This window comes from Nannospalax galili, unplaced genomic scaffold, assembly GCF_000622305.1.
Source record: "Nannospalax galili isolate Female #2095 unplaced genomic scaffold, S.galili_v1.0 scaffold1189, whole genome shotgun sequence".
Lineage (NCBI taxonomy): Eukaryota > Metazoa > Chordata > Mammalia > Rodentia > Spalacidae > Nannospalax > Nannospalax galili.
The window spans coordinates 1298007-1323574 of record NW_008360313.1 but is presented as its reverse complement, the minus strand read 5'-3'; the positions used below and the strand labels follow the sequence as shown (position 1 = coordinate 1323574).

Sequence of the window (25568 nt, the reverse complement as noted above, 5' to 3'; positions counted from 1 at the left end):
GGCAGAACTGGTAAAAGAAAGGAGCCAGGGGCTCCTCCCAAGCCCTTGTGACCCCTAAGGAAGAGATCCTCAAATGACCTTAAGAGTAAAAATAAATTGGTTTTTCTGGGCCAGCTGCATGGTCTTAAACACCCAAAAGGAAAGTATAATTAAAAATTAAAGGGATCAATATAATTCTTTAAGAGTCCATGTGTATAGCTAAAGGCTACATAACAAGAAACAATGCGAGACAAGAGATACCTTCCTTTGAGTTTTTGGCCAGGGTAGCTCAAGAGACTCCCAGAGAGTAACCTAGCATAGAACTGGGAAAATGAACAGGAGACCCCAATCTTATGTAGAGGAATATTGGCAACTGCTTGCTGCTAGATGAAGAAGAGCTGATCTTCCTAAAACAAGAAACTCTAGATAGGCTGATTAGACTCAGTGGATGGACAAGCACTGGGGAATGGTTGGGGGCTCTGACAACACAGTGGACATTAACAGGAATAACAGAGTATATGGGCTCCAGTGGGGGAGGAGGCTATGGGAGGGTGCCACTTGAGATGTGGGTATATAGATGAATAAGATTGTTTGGGATGTTCTGGATGAAATACACACAAAAAATTCAATAAATAAAAAAATGAGTTCTATTTGAGGAAGAAGCATAAAAATTTGCTTCATGTTAATTAGATGTGAAAAACATTACCATTGAAATCTACCTGATGACTTTATATCCATGCTCAGGTCCCAAGGACCTCAGAAAGTAAGCAACTATGACTAGTAATAATCAGATATATAGAGATTAGAGACGTATGTGCAAACATCTAAGTGTTAGTAGAATTAAAAATGAGTTTTTCTGTATGAAACAGTGTATTTTAAAATGAAATGGAGGTCTTTTTTAAAGGTTAATACCTCATTCAATTTTACATCTTATAAGGTTTATACTGAGTAGAATATTGTATGACCATATTAATTTAACTGTAAACCTGAAAATTTACAGCCAATTTTGAAAGAGGTGCATCTTAGCTCTGGAAATTGTTATTGAATATTTGAATGCTGTTGTAATGAAATGCTTCATGTAATTATGTGGTATTAAAGAAATAAAAGAAACTCTGCCATTAGTAGATAAATAGGCACTCTAGTTAGTAGCAGAGGAGATCGTTTTTTCATTAATGCTTTCAAAACATAAATTTAAGAATGTCATAGTTGTAACCACAGAGTATCATAACAACACCAGTGAAGCAACATTCCAGGGCATTTCATGTTGTAAGTACAGCCTTAACACTTGTTCCTATGACCACAAAAGTAACTTTGTTATGACTAGCGATATCCAAAGAAAACAGATTTTTATTTGCATGCTAAGATCTTTGACCTTTCAAACCTACTATGAGCTCTAGGAGAACAGTAAGTAGTTTTGTTTGATTTTGAGATCCTACCGAAATGCCTACAAGTAAAACAGGCTGTTATAAAAGATATATAGTAATGGATGATGAAAAGTAGAAATTGAAAGCACCCTTTTGGAGCTCTACACATACGGCACGGAAACAGACAGCTTGGTAAACATCAGAGTAGGGCACGATGAAAGAGAAGCAACATGCTCTCTGCTTCCCATTCTTGCTGCAGAAATGGGATGATAATTCAGTCTGCCTGTACCTGTTCTCTTTGTGATCCTTGACTTAGCATTTTGTTTCAAATTGCCTTTCCAAAAGATCAGAACTGGGTAATAAAGACAATGGTCACTCTCCGTCTGCAGTATATTCCTTCATGGATAACATATCTTTTAAAAAATATTTCTATTTATTATTTTTAATTATTTTATGTGTATGAGTGTATTGCCTGCATGTACGTGAGTGCACCCATGCAGTGCAATGCTGCAGAGGTCAGAAGAGGGCTTCGGATTGCCCTAGAACTGGAGTTAAGGATGGTTCATAGCTGCCATATGGGTGCTGGGAATCGAACCTGGGTCCTCTGCAAGAGCAGTCAGTGCTCTTAACCGGTGAGCCATCTCTCCAGCCCCATGGATAACATATCTTAAAAATGAAGTGCTCCCCTGTTTTTATCCTGCATTTCAGTTTGAAAACCTAGGAACACACAGCACCATATATAAAGCCGAGTAACAGCCTACAACTCGTTTACCCCTAATGAAGAAGCATCTTTGGTTTCATCAGCATTCCCTATTTTATTAGACTGATTAGCAGTGAGCCATGGGAGGAAAGTGACTCATGCAAGGTCACATTCGCATGAATCAGTCACATGCTGGAGGCTGACAGAGTGTGCTTTTTTATTAGGGTTCTAGACTGCACAGTCAGTAATTTGCAGTGAAATAAATACCCAGTGTAATTTGTTGGAAATATTTTAATCCTTTTGTAAATATTTTCATAAATTGTATGCAACAATAATCTATTTCAAGTTATATGAACAAAAGTCACAGACATACCTGATAATATATACGTATTTTTTTGTCTTTTCAAAAATATTTTATTATTCTTATTTTATGTGTATGTGTGTATTGCCTGTATGTAGGTAAGTGCACTCATGTCGTGCAATGCCTGAGGAGGACAGAAAAGGCTGTCAGATCCCCTGGGACTGGAGTTATGGACTGTTGTTAGCTGCTATGTGGGTGCTGGGATTCAAACCTGGGTCTTCTGCAAGAACAACCAGTACTCTTAACTGCTGAACCATCTCTCCAGCCCTAAAAAGTCTTTTTCTTAAAAATTCTTTCCTTGCTTTGGCCTAGCAATGACTCTCTTATTGTTTCCCCATTTTAAGTGTACAGAATAATTTTAACTATACTTATATTGTTGTGCAACTCTCATCACCCATCTCCGTAACTCTTTACCACAAAACTCACTCTCTGCCAACTTAGTGATAATTTCCCCTTATTTTACCCTAGACTTTGGCAACCACCATGATTCTTTCTGCCCCTAGAATTTGGCCGCTCTAGGCACTTCATGTCACAGCAATTATATAGTATCTCCCATTTTGTGACTGACTTTTTTCACTTAGCCTAATGGCCTCAAGGCTCATTCATGTTTCAGGACCTGGGAGAATTCCTTTCTTAAAAAGAATATTCCTTCACATGTATGTGCCACATTTTATTGATCCATTCATCTCCATTCACCTGTTGATGGGTATCTGAAATGGTTACAGATTTTGGCTGTTATGAATAGTGCTGCTATGAACATGTACATATCAGTGTCATTTTGAACCCCTGTATTCGATTCTTTTGGCTATATACCCAAAACTGGAACTGTTGGATAATGGGGCACTTATAGTTTCAATTTTTTGAGGAACCTCTTTATCATCTTTTACTTTCTTAGTAGTTATTCATGTTGATTACAATTGAAAATAACTTTCTTAATCCAAAATCAGGTTATATTGCACTTATTTTAAACAATTATTTATTATATGTTAATTCATATTAATGTTAATTCAATAGATATGACTAAAACACAGTTCTGTATATTAACTATTCGATTTGAAGATGTTAAAGCTTTCTGAGTACTGATTTCATTTTCCTGAAAAGTAAGACATAATACCAGCCTATTAGAATTACTACAACAATAAACAGAAATTATTTACACAGAGCATTTATCATAGTCAAACTTGGTATATAAAAAGTACCGATAAATGGAGCTACTGTTTTTAATGCCATCATATTTATGATGTACTTCTTAAGCTTCATTAGAATATTTTATGATTATCAACTTAATATTAGTAGTATTGTCACTTACCTGGTATAATATATATTCTGCATGATTTAAGTGAGGCTATAGTTTCTTGCTTATGAAATTATTTTAAAACTATAATACATGCCAGTCAAAGGTCTTAATTCTTTGATGACTAGCTTTTCACATATGCAGAATAGTAAAAGCAGAGCTCTCATTATTCTCACTGTGTTACTCAGGCTGGTCTGGAACTCCTGAAATGAAGAAATTCTTTTGTGGGAGCTGGAGAGATGGCTCAGTGGTTAAGAGTACTGGTTGTTCTTGCAGAGAACCCAGGTTCGAATCCTAGTACCCACAAAGTAGCTAAAAACCATCCATAAACCCAGTTCCAGGGGATCCAACATCCTCTTCTGATCATGGGCACTGCATGACACAGGTACACTTACATACATGCAAGCAATACACTCATATAAATAAAAATAAAATGTTAAACAAAAATCTTTTTAAAGAGGAAAAAGAAAGAAATTCTTTTGCTTTTTGCCTCAACCTCTGGGGCACCTGGGACCACAGGTATACTCTACTGTGCTTAGGTACATCTGATTTATTGCATTAGTTAGTGTGATGTTATTAGATGGCCAAAACTAGTGTAATCTAAGACTAGTAAAGGGTTTCTCTGTGCAAGAACTGCTGAGATTATTTATGAGCTGAAATATGAAGAGGACGCCTTCCCTTCTTACCTCCAGGAGCCCATCCTCTGGCAGATCTGTACAATGAACAGCGTTTTGGATCTTTGTTTTACCAAAGACTGCTCTGAGGGTCTCAGGACGTAAATGCCGGGCAATCTCCTAAGAAACATACATACACATATACGTTAGTCATATGGTGTTAGTAAGAAAATCATTAGTTACATGAAACAATTGGATTATTTTATTTCTAAAATACAAGTTATACATTAAGGGTGCTAATATTTCATGGCAACAACATGAATATATAAAAATTTCAAGCACTGAAACATTTCCATTTACTAGTAGGAATTTTTCTCGTTTAAACATTTAAACAAAAAAACTTTTTTTGTCTTTTTGAGACAGGATCTCGCTGTAGCCCCAGTTGGCCTGGAACTCACTACATAGACCAGGCTGGCCTTGAACTCACAGAGATCCGCCTGCCTCTGCCTCCCGAATGCTGGGATTAAAGGCGTGCGCCACCATGCCTGGTTTGATAGCATTGATTTTAAAGAGTAAATAAAATGGTGTAGTTGCATCTCTTTAGCATTAGCTCATCTTTAGGGAGAAAAATCATAACCAATAGATCTGAATTTAATGAGGTTTGTGGGTGTTACCATTAGATACAACAAGTAAGAGAGACACAAGGGAGTAACAACTTCTGCGGAAAATCTTAAGTAGGAAAGGAAGTGAAGCACTATGTCTTGGAGGAGGGACAGATGGTGGAAAGGCAGACGGACAGATTTTGTCCAGCTACTGGGATAGATAATTACTGAGACAGAGGAGTTAGAAGTGAGCTGGAAAATTGAGTGGCAGGGTACTGAAACTAAGATTACCTGGCATATGTGTTCTCAGCCTTGTGGCTAAGATCAAGTGGAGACCACCAGATATGGAGAAAGGGATTGATAATGGCCAGTTTTAAGGTCTAATCATGGCTGAAGTTAAGGTGAGGTCTACCATCTTGGAAGAAAGGAAAATAGTAGACTAAAAGGCCAAGTTATTGAATGCATCACCTCTATGGACCTGGAAATGAGAACTGTGACAGGCACAGCTTATAGTGCAAGAATAACTGAGCAGCATTCACAGAAACGTAAGGGCGCTTTAAACATTTTCATTTAATTACCACCATGTGTAACCATATGAACATATCTGAATGTGGTCCCTGAGTTATAATGGAGCTGCAAATTTCCTATCATCTTGTGACATTTTGTTAGTCATGATGTGGCACAATGTACTACCCACCTATTTGTAATGGCATTGGTGTTAAAAAAAAAAAAAAACCAAACAACTATGCTACCAATCATATACAAGAGTAGTACATACAACTGTGTACAGTCTGTAACACTTGATAGTAATGATAAGGGGCTGTGTGGCCAGGGGTGTGTATTTGCTGTACTCTTAGAGCACCCCTACTTATCATAAAAAGGTATATTATAAAGCAGCATGCCACGTTGTACTCGGAACAGCCTCTACTTCTAGTGTATAGATTTCATTTTGGATCATTTAAAAAAAGTATTGATAAAATGAAATTTCATATAGGCATCTTATGCATATAAGAATAAAAACACAAAGTGAAATGCTAAAAGTGAAGTTAACGGTCACAGATCACTTTCTCCTTTCACTCTCTGATAGATTTTTCCCTAATTATTCCTAACAGACTCATGTTCTTTCTGCTGCTTATACTCTATGGTGAAAACCATACCAACCATGCACAATCCTCTTCCTTTATAGGAGCAGAAAGAATTATCAGATATATCAAGGCAATACTACGTAACAAAAATTTCATCTAATACCATAATAAATCTTTAAAAGGTACTTCAGCATTTATAAATGATAGGTTATGTTGAGAATATAAGATTCCTTAGAAAGCAATATTTATTTGCACTTAGAGAGTCAATTGTCTTTCAAAGTCCACCAAATTCCTGGCATATTCATCCCTCTCGGGGACTCTACCTGCCCAGCTCCATCAAACGCTTGGTTATTTCATATCTCATTGCAAAGACTAAAAATTCTGCTCAGGTAATCATGCAGTGGGAGGAAGAATTCTATCTTAAAGAATGACCTGTAAGTCTAAGACAGAAAAAAAAAGACCAAGTAAAATGGTGACTAGCAAAAACAAAAAAGAAGAGAAATTTTAATTATTCTAAGGCTGTGTGTACTTCAAGGAATATTGCTGTTATTGCATAGGTCACACTGCTTCCATAGTCAGCTACTCCGCTAAAGTCTTCAATAACACAGAAGACAGATGCAAGAATGAGAAAACTGGGGGCTGGAGAGATGGCTCAGCAGTTAAGAGCACAAGATGATCTTGCAGAGAACCCAGGTTTGGTTCCCAGCACCCACATGTTTGCTAACAACCATCTCTACCTCTAATTCTAGGGAATCCACTACCCTCCTCTGTCTTCCATGGACATTGCATGACATGAGTACACCTATATACATGCAGGCAAAATACTCATACACATAAAACTGAAATAAAATTTAAAATTAAAATAAAAAGGAATAAGAAAAACTGTCCCACCTCTTTCTGTTTCGAGAAGTCTTAATAAGCTCCACTCCCACCTTTCTTCCCATAATGCTACCTAAACTGCTTTGGCAAGGGGCAACGCTAGTCTAAACTTTGGCATAGATTCTCTTCATTTGTGAGTCTCTTGATATTTACCACTCTGGGCCATTCCCTTAAGCTGAAGCTTTCCCTGTGCCATTATCCAGTCTCTTTCTCCAGCTCCTGAATTTCCATCCTCTCACCACACAGAGTTCATACTTTTTCTTATCTTCTGGCTTTATGTGACCCATCTCATTTACTGCTTTCACATCTCTTCAAATGTCTCTTTAGTCTCAAACTTCTACCCAGCCCTTTTACATTGAGTTCCAGGCTGAATATCACCTGGTCATCCTACCATAATCTTATTCCCTACTTGTCCAAAATTAATCTTTGCTATTTGACCTCCAAACTCTTCTTCCTCCCAAATTCCCTCTCTTCATGAAAGGAACCATAGTTCAGCCAACTAACCTTGGCCAAAAGTTTTGAAATCTTCCCCAAAGCCTCTCTCCTTGAGCCCCAGCTCCAGTCTATCATATCATGCAGGTTCTTGTCCTTTGAGGTAGCATCCTTCCCCATGTCCCAAGTCTAACATTACCACTACAGTTTATTCTGTTACTGTGTTTAGACTGTGGCAGTCTCCTAACAGGCCTCCTTGCCCCATCATCAAAATTTGATTCCATTTGTTTACACACCTACCTTACTCTTGTAATCTATAAACACCTTAATGGCAGGGTTTATGATCTTCACATATTCACCACATTGAAAGCTCATGAAAGATTCATGGAGTAACAGTATTAATGATTCAGTGGATGAGTGAATGGATGAACGAAAGGATTAGCATGCCCAGGCTTATATTCTTCATTAGTGGTAGAGAAACAAGGCCTCTTAATTACCAATGCTCCAGGCTCCTTGGAAAATATTACATTCTTCAGAAATGCTTATTTCAAGGAAAGAAACTCCTTTGACATATAAGTAATCCCCACTTGGGTTTTCTTTAATTCATCTTTGTATGTGTGAGTGCATGATGTGTGTGTATGTGTGTGCATGTTCATATGTGTGTGGGCATATGCATGGCACAGTGCATATCTGGAATTCAGAGGACAATCTCGGGTTGATTCTTGCCCCCTAGCTAGTTGGAGATGGACTCTTGTTTGTTGAAGTGTATACTAGGTTAGCTGGCACATGCACTTCTGGGGATTTGCTTGCCTCTGCCTTCCATCTTACCATAGGAGCCCTGTGATTTCAGATGCGTGCTACTGTGCTTGGCTTTGCATAGGTTCTGGGGCTCTGACTCAGGTCCTCACACTTGTGTGGCAAGTACTTTATCCCCTGAGCCATTTCCCCAGATCAATTCATCTATTTGTGCACTGATGCTTTTGCTTATCAGATTTTTTACAAACTAGGGAGCACATACCTGAGAATGAAAACAAGAACTCTTCCCCCATAGCTCTCAAAGTGACCTGCTATGTGACTTTGACTTGGGATGTTACTGCTCATGTCACTGACATAAAGGAGCATATGGCATATATGTGTGATGGGGACAATTTATCAGAATAGCATTAGATTAACAGTGTATCTTCCTAAGTGATTTCTCCACTTACAATATTAAGACATATCTGAATTTCCTCAAGAGCAAAGGAATCTTCTGGTACATTCAAATAGTATGAAAGGCCACCTAAACATGAGATTGGGTTTAGTAAATGATCTTTCAGCTTATTTGTTGGGCTTACATATTACTACTGCCTATTTTAGAAACACATATTCCTCTGTAAAGCCTAAATTCACATTCTTTTTTTGCTCTGCCTCCTTTTCCTCCACCTTCTTCTGCTCTCCCTGTGTTCTTCAGTAATAGATCTACAGACTTATTTTATTTTCAATTTTTATTTACCTTGAGACTTGTTCTCACTAAATTGCCCAGACTGTCTTCCACCTCACAATCCTCTTGCCTCAGCCTCCTGAGTAGCTGGGATTACAAGCCTGTGCCACCACGTCCAGCTAATTCACACTCTTATTATGACTTTGAGGCAAGTGTCTCATTTAGAAAGGAAGAATAAACTCTGTTCATCATGGTTGTCAATAGTGAGCATATGTCCTTGGTTATATTATTTCCTAAAGAGGAATCATTTTGCTGGGATTGGTGGTGTGGCCTATAATCCCAGCTACATGAGAGGATCATAATTTTGAAGATCTGCCTGGGCTACAGGGTGAGTTCAAGGCCAGCCTAGATAATTTAGTGAGATCTCAAAATTAAGAAAGGAAAAGAAGGGAAGGAGTTGTAGCTCAGTGGCAGAACACTCGCCTGTCACATATGAGACCCTGGAATTAGTACTAGTGTCCAAAAGATTCAACCATTTGTGCTTAGAATATGTTTAATATTCTACTAATAAAACTTTTAATAGATCAGAGCACATTACTTGGGTAATTTTGATTAAAGGTGCTGCCATCAGGGAATTGCTTATTTTTCTCAGAGTCTCTAATAGCTTCCCCCCCACCCCCCAAACAAAACCTTCCTTCAGAGTTATATTCTAAGGCAACTTTATCCTCTCATAAAATTCATTCCCTTTTCCTGTTAGGATTATAAATTGTGACTATAATCTTGAAACACCAAATTTGCAGTTCAAAAAAACATTCTATTTCCTCATTCTCTTCTACATTATCTGATCTCTGCTTTTCTCTGCCAAAGGAACACTCTGAGTGTATTACAAAAATTCAATTTTTCCGTTTACAATTGGAATGAAGTAATCATTTTTAAAAATGCCTTCAAACTTCTATATAGCTGAGTATTTTAGAAAGACCACAGAAAAAGCAATTTCAATATTGTCATCCCAAAGTAACTGGAATGTGTGCTGGTAACTCCGGGCCTGTCCTCTGTAGGATTCCAAAGGGCACCTGTCCCCTGGGGTGCCTTCCCCACCCACCTCTACTGCCAACACTGACTCATTTCTCTCCTTCAATCCCCAGTGGTGTCACTATAGTTCCAGGTGCTCAGGCTAGATAATGCAAGGCTATTCCAACCTTTGAGAACCCCAAAATCATTACCTAAATTATTTTTGGTTCAGTGTTTTATCCTAAATAACAAAAACTTTGTCTAGCCAAGTTGCTCAGTTAGTATTTACTACACACGTAGAAAACCATGCCTCTCTTCCTAGAGTTGGCAAAGGCGCTGGAATTGCACTAGGGACTTGCTCATTTTAGTCTCTTGTAGCATTCAGCACACCTCACGCAAGGAGGGACTTCCTATGTGGTGCACATGCTTCTCCATCTACCTTCTTCTAGGCCTTTCGATGTTTCACGTAGTCAAAAATTACACACCATCATGATTTATGAAACACACATATTTCTAAAATCATGTAAGTAATAAGAACATGCCACAGAGACTGAATTGCAAAAGAGTTAAAGATGAACTCTGGGAAATACAATACAACAGCCAGAATTTACACTGAGTTATCTCAGTAACATTCAAGTATTTCGACTGTGTAAGGGAAAAGTTGTGGCCACATCTGTAAATGTTAGTTTTAGATGATCCTTTACCAGTAGAGGTCTTCAAACTTGAGACTTATGCAAATACTAAAATGGCTCTATACATAGGACCCAGGCTCTAGGCACCATTTCTCAGCTCGTAAGTGGACAGTCCTCAAAGGAACCCACAAGGTAACCAGAGAACATGATTGCTCTAAGCAGTTTTCTTGATTAATAAGCTATGTTACAGAAGTCCTATTTTTAGTCAATGCTGTGGTACATAGGCTTATGTAACAAAACCATTTTGAAATATGACTGCTTCTACATTGAATTCTGTTTTCAAACACGATTAAAGGAGAGATTTGAGATGTAACAAGTTAATAGACTGTCAAAATTTATTACTCCAAAGCCAGGTATGGTGAGGCACGGCTTTAATCCTAGCACTCAGGAGGCAGAGGCAGGAGGATCTCTGTGAGATGGAGGCCAGCCTGGTCTACACAGAGAGTTCCAGACTAGATGGAGCTAAAGGGAGACCCTGCCCTGCCCCCGCAAAAAAAGTATTACTCCAAGTACCTAGTACCTAGACTAACATTACCAATTAGCCAACTTTCCTTTTTTAAATATTCCTTTGGCTGGTATATTAGTCACTTTTCTGTTGCTGTGATAGAAACACTGACCCAAGCAATTTATAGAAGGAAGAATTTATTTGACCTTACGGTTCCAGGGGAATTACAGTCCATCTTGGTGGGGAGGCATGGTGGCAGAGGTGGCTGCAGAAGAGGAGCAGAAGCTAAGCTCTACATCTAGCAGGCACAGGAAACAAGAGAGTGACTGGAGATCTGGCAAGGCTTAAGAACTCTCTAAGCCCACCCCCAGTGATGTGCTTCCTCCAGATAGCTGCACATTCTAAGACCTCTCAAAACAGCGCCACCATCTGGGGACAGAATGTCCAAATACTTGAAGCCTATGGGGGACATTATCATTCAAACCATCACAGCTGGTTTGACTCAGAGTTTAGAATATAATTATAGTATGTTTAGCAAATAAAATTCTTTACCGAAGGCCAAAAATTTAGAAGACAAATTCCTGTTTTGGCTAAGAGTATTCATTCTTAATTGAGATTCACGTGCAAACTGAATTAGGCCATTTGCACTGCCTAATGTGTCATGTGTGACAAGATGGGGACAGAGCTGTGCAGTGCATGCTACCAAGTCACCCTGTATATGCAGCTCACTGTAGGGCTTCCTGCATATGACTGCCCCAGGTTAATTACTATTCCCAATACCAAGACATTATTTTGTATGATAATGTGTTTTAGGAACCAACCTAAGTCTTGCTACTCAGAGAAAAGTCAAAAGAAACCATGAAATAATTTAAAACATTGTAAAGCTACTGTTGTAGTTTTAGAAAGAATAAAACCAAAGAATACTTAAATGAACATTGTTTCAGCAACTTCATCAGCAGAAACTGATTCTAAGATAATAATAAAAACTTGTGCAAGGACTTAAGTGTAAATTCATGAACAATATGCAGCTTTTAATAACCATGTCAAACAAGTCTTTTTGACTGTGTATGTTTGTGCACATGTATGTGTGTGTGTACGTGTATGTATACATGCTTCTGTCTATAGGGGGCTGTGGATGCATGTGTTTGTGTGTTCATGTGCACGTAGACATGTGCATGTCAAGAGGACATGCTTGGGTGTTTTTCTTCAGGAGCTGTCCAGTCCATTTTTTGAGAGTGGGTCTCTCACTGGCCAGGAGCTGACCAAGGAAGCTGGATGACCAGCAAGCCTCAGGGATCCTCTACTCTACCTTCTGAGTGCTGGGATTATAAGAGCATGCCACTACATCTGAATTTTCCCACATGGGTTCTAGGGATTGTCTAGGGATTGAACTCAGGTCTCTCTTGTAAGCGCTTTACTGACTGAGATACTTCCCTGGTCCTACAAAAGTATATTTAATTTTATTAATGAACAGTAAAGCTTAGTTAAATGGGATGTTATAAAATGTTATTGTTAGATGACCTTAATTATTTTTATAATATACATGAAATATAATACTTTAGGGCAAAAGGCCCAAATTAGTATTTGTTATTTCTGAAAAGTAGACAATTAATTTTGTTTTCTTGGGTCTTGGTTCTTTTCCATAATTTTGCATATTTGGGTATGGTAGTAGTTATCACAAACTACTTAAATAATTGGGAGGAAAATAACAGAATTATTTTTAAATGCTTCTTTTCACCTCTCACTGAACAGAGGTATCTTCCTTGATTTCAGTTTACCTGATTTGACTTGTGAGGAATTAGATTCACATAGAAATTTGGAGGTCTGGAGAGAGTAATTAAAAAAAAATACGTGGATCAAGTTGACTCACTACAAAAAAACATGCATTAATTACATTTCATAGGAGAAAAGCAAACCAACTATTTCTATAAAAGTAACCAGAAAAAATGAGTGCAGTCCTACGCAGATATGTTAATGTAGACAATCAAAGTTTGAAGTAGGCATAATCTCCCGGGAAAGTCTTTAATTCATACTATACTTGGGGAGAAATGGAGACCCAACATGGTATTTCCTTCTGAATAAGAGGCATGGGTTTCACGGCTACGGTTACAAAGCCTGCAGATGCACGCCTTACTTGCTGAGTTACTGCCCACTTTTGAGTTCAATCAAAAAAGGGAAGAAAAATTTTATAGAATTTATGATGAGTATACTGTTGACCTTCAGTTTTCAGGGAATATGTTCCAAGACCCCAGCAGATGCATGAAACACTATGTGTGCTGTAGTTTTTCCTATAGTTATTTACTTTTGGATAAAGTTGGCTTTATACATTAAGCACAATAAGACATTAATAACAATAATATAAAGAAGAAAATTATAATAGCATATTAAAATAAAAGTTGTTTAAAATGTATCAAATATTTCTAGAATTTTCCATATGTTTTTGGACCTTAGCTGGTTGTAAGTACCTGAAAATTGTTGAAAGCAAAATTGCAATTAAGAGGAGACTACTTATATATAGTTCTTGATTGTGAAGTAAGATACTCATTAATCGATTTTAGAATTTACTGAGACAACTATATATGTTCCTCAAAGCTGGACTGTCTTGAACAGAAGCGAAAGTTAGAAAAACACTAGACAATTCAGGTTAGTGAAAATGTGTTCTGAAACCCTTTGTTTCTGAGTCCAGTGAGGCAGAAATAGAAGTTATTGAAACATAATCTCATCCGGTCTTATATTTATTAAAGGGATAAGGTAAAGCCCATTTCCACTAATTAAAAGGATAAATCAGGGAGAAAAGACATCCAACACCTTCAGTCACCCATAATTGTTGACTTAAATTTCCACTCACTTGTTAGTGTTTTTTTATATATTGCAGAGAAATGAAATACTTTACAAAGTTTTTTTTCTCTCCCCCGTAGGTGAAACAAATAACATTACTGACACTTGCTGAAAGCCTACTAGGTTGTTGTCACTCAGAATGTGGTCTGTGAACCAACTGTCTCACATCACCTTGGAATGTATCATAAATGCAGAACCTTGGGTCCATCACAAAGCAAATAAGCCAAAACAATCTTTGGTTTAACTCGATTCCCAGGTATTTCTGATGTACATAAAAGTCTGAGAACACAGTGATAGAGCATCCTTCTGGTAGTAGAGATAGCAAAGATGTGTAACACTGATCCAGCTAATTTGTAGACGGGGAAGTGATGGGCACACAAAGGCACCTACACTCACTGCCAGATGAGAAGACACTCAATGGCACAGGAATGTGAAGGAAAGCAAGTCACATTGAGTCTGGGGGTTGGGGGGTATCTTAAAAGGAAAGCCAGCATTTGAAAAATAATAACTGCAAAAAGGAAGTAAAATATACTCCACCTTCCTGTGTATAAGTTGACACTAATAGGTTTGTGAATTTTACTTACCTAGAGCACTGGGTAGGAGCATTGTGCCAAGAGAAACTATCTGGTCTGAACATTGTAGTTATGGTTATTTGAAAAAGCCTCCTGACCACTTATCAAAGCTACTGAAGATCATGCTGCAGGGCCTTGAGATTCACACTGGCTCATTCTGATATGCACAGTCTTCTGAAAGCAAGGGCAGGTGTCCTGACAAACATAGCTATTTCCTTTTTCACATGAAATATGTTGAATTTGAATTAAGGACCTTCAAAAATATGCTCGTAATTAACTTTATAGAAGTAATGGTTATTGCTCGTTATTTGGTGGTCAACAAACAAAAACCAACATACAATGGTAAAAGGATTACACGTGCTTCCATGGTCACATTTGAGGGACCCCCCAATCCCTCTCTTTGGCCTTGCAAGCAGTAGGACTGTCACACCGAGATAGAAATAAAATGCCTTAGTGATGACATCCTAAGACCACTGTGGCCCAGTATCACTGACACAAATCATCATTCATCACTAGCATGCTTTGGCTTTTCCTACTGATAGATTTATAAAGTGACAAATTATTTTGTGTCCAAAAATGGTCATTTCCTAGTGGCTCAAGGAGGTTTAAGAATATTTTCCTTCCATCTTAAGGCAAAGCCTATTGTCCTAAGCAGAGCTCAGGAGCTGACATCTGCAGTTGACAAGCAGCACATGTGTGTCAGGAAGATAAAGTCAGCACATGTGCAGGGGCCTCCTGGGATTCCAAAATGCCAGCAGCTCCAGATGGGGCTTATGCCTCATCCCAGTGTGCACTGTGTCAGGGAAACCTAAGTCCGTCCTTCTGATGGTCAGAAGGACATGTCTGATTGGACTTTTAAGACCTTCAGAGCAAAGGGTCCTATGGCTTAAAAGAAAATGGAAAGCAGATAAGGTAACTTGTTTTTGTGGTGCTGGAAATGGAACTTAGGGCCTCACAGAAGCCAGGTAAGTGCTCTACCACTGAGTTATATGTCCAGCCTCAAGTTTAAAGAAAATAGTTATCCCCAATATTTATTGAAAAAAACGATATTTAATTCACATCTTTACCTAAACTAACATTCATTGTTTCAAAAAAATACATGGGAGGAAAGAAATGGGTGGTGGGCTGACACTAGACTGAGAACTATCAGAGACTGATTGCTGCTGGGTGATGGAGTATGACTTTTATATACGGTCACTAGATGGGTTGACTGGACTCCAGTGGATCATTTGTGCTCAGGGACACTTGGGTACAAACTCCTGAATGAATAGGACTTAGCATGTACAGCAGAATACATGGGGTTTGGTGGGGGTATGGTAGAGGCATCAATGGGGGAGGGGGTCCAGATTTGATTAAGAACTGTCGTATGAAGTTGCAAAAGCTCAATAAAAAAAGAATACATATTAACTATTGATTAGAAAATATCAGTGAAAAAACAAAAAAACAAAAACTCTTTTCTTTCCCCATGTTTACAGGATAGTAGAAGGAAGCAAATGTATTTTCAGCAAGTAACTGGTATACTGTGTTCAGACACTAACACTTATTACAGGAAAGCATAAAACATACTAAAGTTCTGAGAGTGTGAGAGTGTAGCAACTGCCAGAGGAGGTCGAAGAAGAACCAGGGAATGACCCACACAAATACTACTAAGCACAAATAATGGAGGGAACTAAGTATCAGTTTAGATACCTGAACATAAACTGTGGATGATGCATGGATGGTGCATTGTTATAGCCACACATGCTGTGAGAATGCTCTGAGAACTACAGTCCATTCTCCATGCTCTTCTGACCTTCTCTCTGCCTCTGGGAAGCCGGTACACTGGAAGCACAGTCATTGCTTTTGATCTGGTAGCAGCAAGACTCCTTGAGACATGTTTACTATAGGTCTTCAGACAGCTTTCTTTTTCCCATCTCCCATATCATGCCCCACTCCACAGTATTTATTTTACTTGTTTGTTGTCCGTCTTATTATTAAAACAAAGATTCTGCCAGAGAGTGGATTTTTGTCAGTCTCCCCAGCACCACTGTATCCTATGGACTAGAAATACTTGACATATGAAAAGTACTTGGTATTGAGCCAATAAATGAAAGCACTAGTTAAAGAATGACTTTTAGAAAGGAACCAGTTTGGAAAATCACTAGGATAGTTCAGTAATTAACAAAGTTTTGACATTTACAAGTGGTTTTTATTTTCCTGTTTCTTTTTTCAGGGTCTCATGTAACTCAGGCTAGCCTTGACCTTAATCCTTAATATATAGTAGAGGCTGATCTTGAACTCATGATTCTCCTGCCTCCGCCTCCCAAGTCCTGGGATTAGAGATGTGCTCCACCATGCCTGGTAAGAGTTTTAATATTTGCAGTTTCAACTACTCAAGGAGAAAGGTATGATATCCTGGGGGCTGGAGAGATGGTTTAGCAGTTAAGAGTGCAGGCTGCTCTTGCAGAAGACCTGGGTTCAGTTCCTCTGCAACATGGCAGCTAACAACTGTCCATAACTCCAGTTCCAGGGGATCCAATGTCCTCTTCTGATCACTGCCAGCATTGTATGACACAGGTGCACTTACATATATGTAGGCAATATGCTCATGCACATAAAATAAAAATAACAAAATATAAAAAGAAAAAAGATATGTGATCTGCATCACTCTGTAAGTGGCAGAGGCCAATGAGGGGGAGCAAACTCAGCAAGTAAGCACATCCTATCAAACTGCTCAGCCTCTGATGGAACAAGTGGCTCTGGTTCTCTATAGGTGACTGAGAAAATATATATGGAACAAGTTGTTCATTAGAATTGGTGGGAAAACCAGAGATTGGAGGGCTAATGATGCAGCCCTCTTGCATATTCATAGCTTTGCTAGAATGGCATGCTCATTCCTAATCTAACAGTACGGTCTGGTGGAGTTGTCAGAATACAGAGAATGGTTCAGAGATCTGTGCAGATTTATAGTAAGCTGAGTGACCTGGATAGGTCACTGCCTATGTATATGCTCTAGCTCCTTGTAAATAAAACAGTAATGTCAGTAAATAATGGTACCTACAGCCCGGCAAATCATTGTTAGGACTAAATCTGGTATTTCATTTTTCTATTCACTTCATAAATCAAGAATTTTAGAGAAAAGTATTATTTATTATGATCTCAGTACCATTATTCACTACAATGGTCCATCCAATGTTTCAAACTAAGTTTTTAAATTTTGCTGCCTTTATGCCTATACTATCCCTCACCTTGAAAGAGGAGATCCTCATTTCACTTTGCAGAAATTCCAATCTTTGGGATTCACCTACTTAGATCACAATCTCTGTGAAATCTTTTGCTCTTACTAAAAGAAATAGAATCATTCCTCTTTTTCCCTAAAAGTCCTATCATACTTTGTGCCTCCTTTAAAGCACTTATCTGAGGTCAGTTTATTTTACCATTGCCTGTAAACTTATATTTTCTTTTTAAATTTTTAAAATACTTTGGTTTTTTTTTTTTTTTTTTTTTTTTTTTTTTTTTTTTGTCTTTTTGAGACAAGGTCTCCCTGTAGCCCCAGCTGGCCTAGAACTCTCTATGTATCACACAAAGATCCATCTGCTCCTGCCTCCTGAATGTTGGGATTAAAGGCTTATGCCACCACGCCTGGCTCTATTTTCTTCTTGTAATAGATTACAAGAAAATATCTACAAATGTCTTGGCTCCTGTTAGATCTCAATAAATATCTGACTTGATGTTATTCAATTTTGAACTTATGCCTATTGATGCACCTAACTTTGGTGAGTTCCTTGCCTGAGTTTCTATCTTTACACATGACATCATTCCTTTAGAAGTTTCTTTTCTTTCTTAAAGGATACAAAATAGGAATGGTGAAGATCTTACACTAAAAAAAGTTTCCCATCTAATTTTCTGATCAACTGTGGGATTATTCTATCACCAAAATAGGAGACCAACAACCATATGCTGCTATTATCATACTCATAACTAATTCAGCGTAATGGTATGGTTTTCATTGTTCCTTAGACAAATAAAGCAATGAAGTTTACTTAAGAAACAGTAATTACTATTAAGTTTTGTTTTTTCATTCATTTATTAATTTTCCACTTCTATAATACAGTCAGTGTCAATAGCTCCCCTAATCTCAAATAATTTTAGCTTTACTACAACCAACACATGTCCATGTGAAGAATAAGATTCTAATTCCAAAGGCAGAATCTGGTGCTTCCTAATTTACTCGCCCTCTCTCCTACAGTCAATATCCAGTGTGGGTATGATATTTCTGGTAATGACATTCTAATAAGTCTTTACAAATTGAATTTTTGCATTACCTTGTAAACCAAGTTAATCATATGGCTGAGAAGAGTTAGAACTAGGTACTTCTTCTGTTTATATACTGTGTTCTCAGCTTGTTTATAATTAACTGATCTTTAAGAAAAACAATGTAATCAACCTTACAATTATTTGGAATCCTGATGTAATTAACTCTTAAGAGCTAAGCTGAATGCATAGCTTTAATCATATGCCATGTTCTCCATTTCTACTTTGTGACTCAGTTATGCCCCTCTCAGAACACTGTAAGTAAGAGTAAGAAAGCAGTGATAACATCGAAAACAATGTATTCCCTAGAAACCTTGCAAGCAACATACGGGAATAAAGTGAAGACACCTGTTTGTAGTTTTCTATGCTGTGGTGAATCAGTAGGGTTAGAACAACTTTTTTCCTTTGTAAAAACTCTTATCAAAGATTTTTCATGCCTTTCCCATATCATACTTGATGTTATTATATCAGAGGAAGTCCTTTGAGATACAGTTCTGAGAGAAATCAGAAGCGGTCCGGCTCCACTCTTGTTTAAATGACCCTGAGAGTGAAGTTTTTCTTTTAAAGTGTCAGTGCTTCAATCCAGGAACCATGTCCCTCAAACTCATTTAAGTGTTTCCATTATTCTTACTATCATATTGCTATGTGATGTCTCATGACACATTTCCTAGGAAGTCAAAGAAAAGTAAGGAAAATTAGCCAGTAATATTTATACTATGCTAAGTACTGCTCTAAGAAGCTTATCCACATTACCTGACTTAAACCTCACATTAGTTTTTTCTTTTTCCTTTTATTTTATTGGTGAAGAAACAAGTGGCATTTTACTGATAAAGAACCCAGTTGGCCTGGCTCCTCAGCCCTACTATAAAGCATATCCTAGAACACATTATTCATTCTTCCTCCTGCTTTTGGATCCACAGAAGCCAGAAATTTGCCACGAAAACATGTAAGATCATGTTGGCCCTTTGATAACCACTCCAATGGTTCCCATCTCACTCAGAACACTTAAATGAGTTTGAGGGACATGGTTCCATTATTTACCACCCTTCACATATGTTCCCCAACTTCCATTCTCCCCATGTTCACTGCACTCCAGTCATAATGGCCTCATGGCTTCTTCTAACACACTGGGCACATCCCAGCTTTGGTGTTTGCTGTTCCCTTCACCTGGATTGTTAAGGGAACTTCCCTCGCCTCTGTCAACTCTATAACCATGTTACCTTTTCAGTGAACCCTTCCTTATTCATTCAGCTTTAAATTGCCAACTCTTTCTTTCCTGGCAACTCTGTTTCCCTGCATTGTTTTCCCCACAGTATTTGTCATCATCATTAGGCACACAGTGAATTTTACTTTTTAAGTTCTGCTCCTGGTCTATTACTTCCAGTAGAATGTAGAATCTAAGGAGGCAAGGCTTATTGCTTGTTCTGTTGACTGCGATCTCTCCATTCTCTAGAGGAGTACTTAAAATGTAGTAAGTACCAACAAAATACTTGGTGAATGGAGAAGGAATTAATTTATCCAAATAACCATTAATGAATAAATATAATCTAACTTAATATAAATATGAGTGATGGGTAGAGGTTAAGAGAATGAACAAGAAGAATTGCTGAAGTCTTCTAACAAGGTATATCCCAGATGACTGAACATAAAGAAAAAGGGAAGATTAATGCTAGGAAAGAAATGAAGAAAAAAACTGTCTTGGGTTAAGATGATGTCTTCCAATTCAGGGATCCTTATCAGACATCTGTATATCTCCTTGTTCTCCAGGACAAGGGTTCTTAATCTTGCCTTATCCCAACCACCTTTTTGACAGGCTGATGAAGCCTATGAACTTTTCTCCAAGTCACGTTTTTAAAAGCACAAATATGTAGGATTGATACTCAAATATTTTAATCATATTTTTGTGATACAGTGTAATATAAATACTAAGTTCTAGCAGCCAACATGATAACTCTTGTATTCTTTTTAAAAAATAATTTTAACATTTAGTTATTCTGAGTGGGTGTAGATATGGGTATATGTACATGCCCAAGTATGCATGTGGAGGTCAGAGGACAAACTTGTGGGAGCCCATTCTCCCCTTCCCCATCTGAGTTCGAGGGATTGAATTTAGGCCGTCAGGCTTGACAGCAGGCACCTTTGCCCACTAAGCCATCTCAGGAGCCTGACGCCTACTATTTTCAAATAATGATGACTATGGGACTCTAAATGATCTATAAGTACAATGCAGTATGAAAAAATTTGCAATTTCTATCGGTTGCAAAGTCAGTTTCACTACAGTGGGCTGCTGCCTATATTCATGAACATCTTAATCTTAATGTAGGTGTTTTCCTGTACATGTTCACAGAGGCTGAACTCTAGTCCTTGACATTATGGGCCTGTAGATGTGATAAGAATACTGACTCTCAGGGTATACGCAAAGAAGAAGCAGGTCAAAACTAAATGCACCTCCACTGTCTCAGTATCGAAAGGAAGAAAAGCAACAGACAGAAACACCTTCCTTCTCCAAATTCCTTCAATCATTTTCACTGAATAGAGAATAGATTTTAAAAATGCAGATATGGCTTTAAGTGTATCAGGGTAAGTTTCAATAACAGGACAAAGAGAGACTTTCTAACTCTGATGAGAAATTCAATAGTGAGGAAGAGCCGAGGGCTCCACATCAGTGTAGCATTCATCACTGGACGAGGAGACTTGGGGTGGGACATACTGAAAATAAAGAAGATAAAAGTTTGAAGTACAGATTCCTGTAAGCTTGTTTAGTTTTCTCTTGCTCCCAAAAAGTAAAATCTGTGTTTCAAAGTTCTTTATGTCTCTTCAGGGTCTCTGCAGGCAACTAAGCAAGAGCTATGGCTAGGGATTTCTTCTTACCCTGATTGCCATCTTTAACTTTTAGTAAGAAAATTGGAAACTACTTGATATCAGATGATAGTTGATATATCTATCTGTGATGGCTAATCCTGGGTGTCAACTTGACTGGGTCTGGGATTAACTGAAATGAGAGAGATCTTCTTAACTGAATCATCTGAAGCTGGAAGACACACCCTAAATATTGGTGTTACCTTCTGATGGCAGCCTGTATAACAGGCCACAGCAGTCTTGCTGCTGTAGACTGAAGACTAGCTGATCTTTTGGAATTTGTCAGACCTTCAGCACCGGATTGGAACTACTGAGACATCCAGCCTCATGGACTGAGCGACTACGGATTCTCAGCCTCTCCAGTGTGGTGCAGCCATTGTTGGACTACTCGGACTCTATCCTGTGAGCTAAGCTGATAAATTTCTATACATATATATTCATTCTACAAGTTCTGTTTCTTTGGAGAACCCTGACTAATATACTATTTTTAGATATTTACAATGCATATCAACATTTGAGGTGCTCTAGAACCTTGCACTGGAGAATTTTGCTTAACTTCATTTACAGTATTTCCCAATTTTTAAGATTTTAAAAAATGTTATGAGTATTTTGCCTACATGTATATAAGTGTACCATGTACATGCAGTGTCCTCTGAGGCCAGAAGAGGGGATCAGATTTCCTAAAGCTGGAATTAATGGTGGTTGTTAGCCACCATGTGGGTGCTGGAAACTGAACCTGGGTCCTCTGCAAGAAAAGCCAATGCTTTTAACTGCTGGGCCACCTCCTTAGTCCCTCTTTAGCACTTTCCAATTTTATTGGATCATAAGTTTTTCCTTCTAACCAATATTAATCACAGCAATGATAAGACTTTATTGTTATTAATAACTATAAAATCTTTCCTTCTTCTAGGATATAAGTTCTGGACTAGGGAAAATATGGTGTTCAACTTTTTATTTCCAGGACCTACAATGGCCCTTGAGAGTGCTGCAAATGTTTGGTTGGATGACTGAATGAATGACTAAATCAGAGAGAGAAATTAAATCCTCTGGACCTAGCTTACTGTGCATGTTGCCGCTGCAGCAATGGGAGGAAAGTTTAGAGACTTGAAGTGAGGCTGACGTGGGACAAGTTGGCAAAGGAGGACCACGGTTGGTGTTATGTGCTCATCAAAGTCAACATACACTGACATATTTAAGCCATAAAATCAGAGAAATCTGACCAATGATAAGGATAGTTCTCACTTCCATAGCCCTGAAGCTGCAGAGACTATGGTATTAATGATTAAGCTTGCATTGCATTGGCCTTCTGTACAGCAATGAGCGTGGCATCTTGGTAATTGTCACATTTCCTAGCAGCAAATGATGCTATTTAATAGGAATGCTTAAAGGCCAAAACCCAGAACAATCCCATGTACTTTCTAAATGTAACACATGACTTAGGTCACATTTATAGAAGGAAATGAAGTAACAGAGACACCCATAGATTGTAGATTTGAAAAAACATATAAAGTGGATTTTAGCTGGCAAATTTTTAAAGAATGCGTTTTCACAGTCCATTTGTTTTTGGACTCTCACCAACTAAGTCCACCCACTTCTGAATTTCCAAAGCAGAACTAACAAGAAAGCAACATCCACTGGTTATAGTAGGGTGAATTTTTTTCTTTTACAAAACTTAGGATAAAAAAACCTGCAAAATTAAAATTAATATCTAAATAGATGAGTAAAAGCACATTATTGCCAGTCCACTAGTTTTTAAAGATTTATTATTATTTTTACTTTTGTGTGTGTGTGCATGTGCATGTTCATGCATTTATGTGTTTGTATGTAGAGGAGTGCAGCATTAGATCCTTCTCTCTCTCTCTCCCTCTCTCTCTCTCTCTCTCTTTCTCTCTCTCTCTCTCTCTCTCTCTCTCTCTCTCTCTCTCTCTCTCTCTCTCTGTGTGTGTGTGTGTTTGTGTGTGTGAATGTACAAAAGTGTAGTACTGGATCCCCCTGGAGCTGGAGTTATGAATGGTTGTAAGTTTCACAATATAGGTGCTGGGAAAACTGAACTCAGGTCCTCTGCAATAGCAGTACGAGCTTTTATGGTACTGCTGAGCCATTTCTCCAGTCCCAAGCCATTAGATTTGTTTGTTTAAAGTTTTATTATTTTTATTTTATGTGTATGTGTGTATTGCCTGCATGTAGGTAAGTGTACCTGTGTCATGCAATGCCTGCAGAGGTCAGAAGAGGCTGTCCGATTCCCTGGAACTGGGGTTACAGACAGTTGTTAGCTGTCATGTGGGTGCTGGGATTTGAACCCGGATCTTCTGCAAGAACAACCAATTTTCTTAACTGCTGAGCCACCTGTCCAGCCCCGTGAAACTGTTAAAAGGACTGGCTGCTCTTGCAGAGGACCCAGGTTTAATTCCCAGCACCCACATGGTGGCTAACAACTGTCCATAACTTTAGTTCCAGGGGATCCGATGCCTTCTTCTGACCTCCACGAGAATTGCATAACATGGGTGCTTACACACATGCAGGCAATACACTCATACACAAAAAATAAAAATAATAAATAAAACATTATAAACAAATAACAAAATAAAGCAGACATACTCAACATTTTTTAATGAGAATGAGTTCCAAATACAAACCTAAGTAATAGTTTAAACTCAGGACTGAAAGTATTTTGTCATTTTTCTTTTTAAATTTAATTTTACTCTTATTTTATGTGTAGGAGTGTATCGCCTACATGTAGGTAGGTAGAGGCACCTGTTTCATGTGGTGCCCATGAAGGTCAAAAGATGTCATCGGATCACCTGGAACTGGAGCTACAGACTGTTGTTAACCACCATGTGGGTGCTGGTAATCAAACCCGGGTCCTCTGCAAAAGCAGTCAGTGCTCTTAAACTCTGAGCCATCTTTCCACCCCTTATTTTTTTTATTTCTATCTCCTACTTCTTAGAGTAAAGACAATTTATACATGTCTAAAATTTAAATCAATAACTAAAGGAAGCATTTACAAATGAACAAAGTTAAACAGGCTTTGGTATTTTGATAAGAGTTCCTGTGTCAATTCCAAATTATAGCAGTCATTCCTTTCAAATATTTTTTCATCTGTAGTAAATTACCTTGCAGCTTATGCACACAACCAAATCATTAACAAGTTCTTCTCTGTTTACAAAAGGTATTTTGAAAACCTTCCACTATCACCTTTTTAAGCCCCAGGCCTCAACATCCCTAGTAGTATTTCTTTATTCTCTTCTAACCAATTTTCTACAGTCACAGCAATTGTGAAATACAGATTTGGGGCTGGGGAGATGACTCAGAGGGCAAAGTGCTTGCCATGCAAACATGAGACCTGAGTTTGAATCCCCAGAATCGTATACAACCAGACACAGCAGCATGCATCTCAGTAATACCAGTGCTCCTGCAGTGAGATGGGAGGCAGGCAGGAGAATCCCTAGGGCTCGAACGCAGCTAGTCTGGGATACACAGCAGGCAACAACAAAGAGACCCTGTCTTAAACAAGGTAAAAGGTGAGGACTGACCCCAAGGTTGTTCTTTGACCTCCACATGCACACCATGGTATATGTGCACCCACTCTCACACACACGAATACACACATACATCATACACACACACACGCACACACACACACACACACACACACTCACAAAACAAATGTGATTACATTACCTCCCCCCGCCCCCCTTACACACACTTAAGTTTTGCCATGAAACTTCTACCGCTTCCACTGAAGTAAATACAAACTAATCAATATGGCCTTCAGATGATGGCCTAAATAATTTCTTGAAGTACCTCACAGGTTACTCTGCGTGGTTTTTTTTTGTTTTTTTTTTTTTTGCGCTTGTACATTCTTTTACTCATTATAACCTCTACAAGACATAAAATTAAATGAGGTTTTAACGTTTAAAAAAGATCTCCACTTCGTTGTTAAAATACACAGTTTCATACAGAAAAATTCATTTTAAGGCAATTGACATTGAGATGTTTTCACATGTATTTCTAATCTCTCTATATATGACTATTACTGGTCATAGTCGCTTACTTTCTGAGTTCCTTGGTATGTGAGTATGAATATAAACTCGTAAGATAGACAGCCTTCCTCTCCCAATAGAGGCT

General features: G+C 38.2%; 1 protein-coding gene across 2 annotated transcripts in view; it reads right to left on the bottom strand.

The window, feature by feature from the left end:
* Positions 1 to 25568, bottom strand: part of Nme7 (NME/NM23 family member 7) — a 225000-nt gene that overhangs the window by 45979 nt on the left and 153453 nt on the right. For both annotated transcript variants that reach the window (XM_008824912.2, XM_029559528.1), the window contains exon 11: positions 4385 to 4492. In XM_008824912.2, the coding sequence (XP_008823134.1) occupies positions 4385 to 4492 (108 nt within the window). The remainder of the gene's footprint in view (positions 1 to 4384; positions 4493 to 25568) is intronic.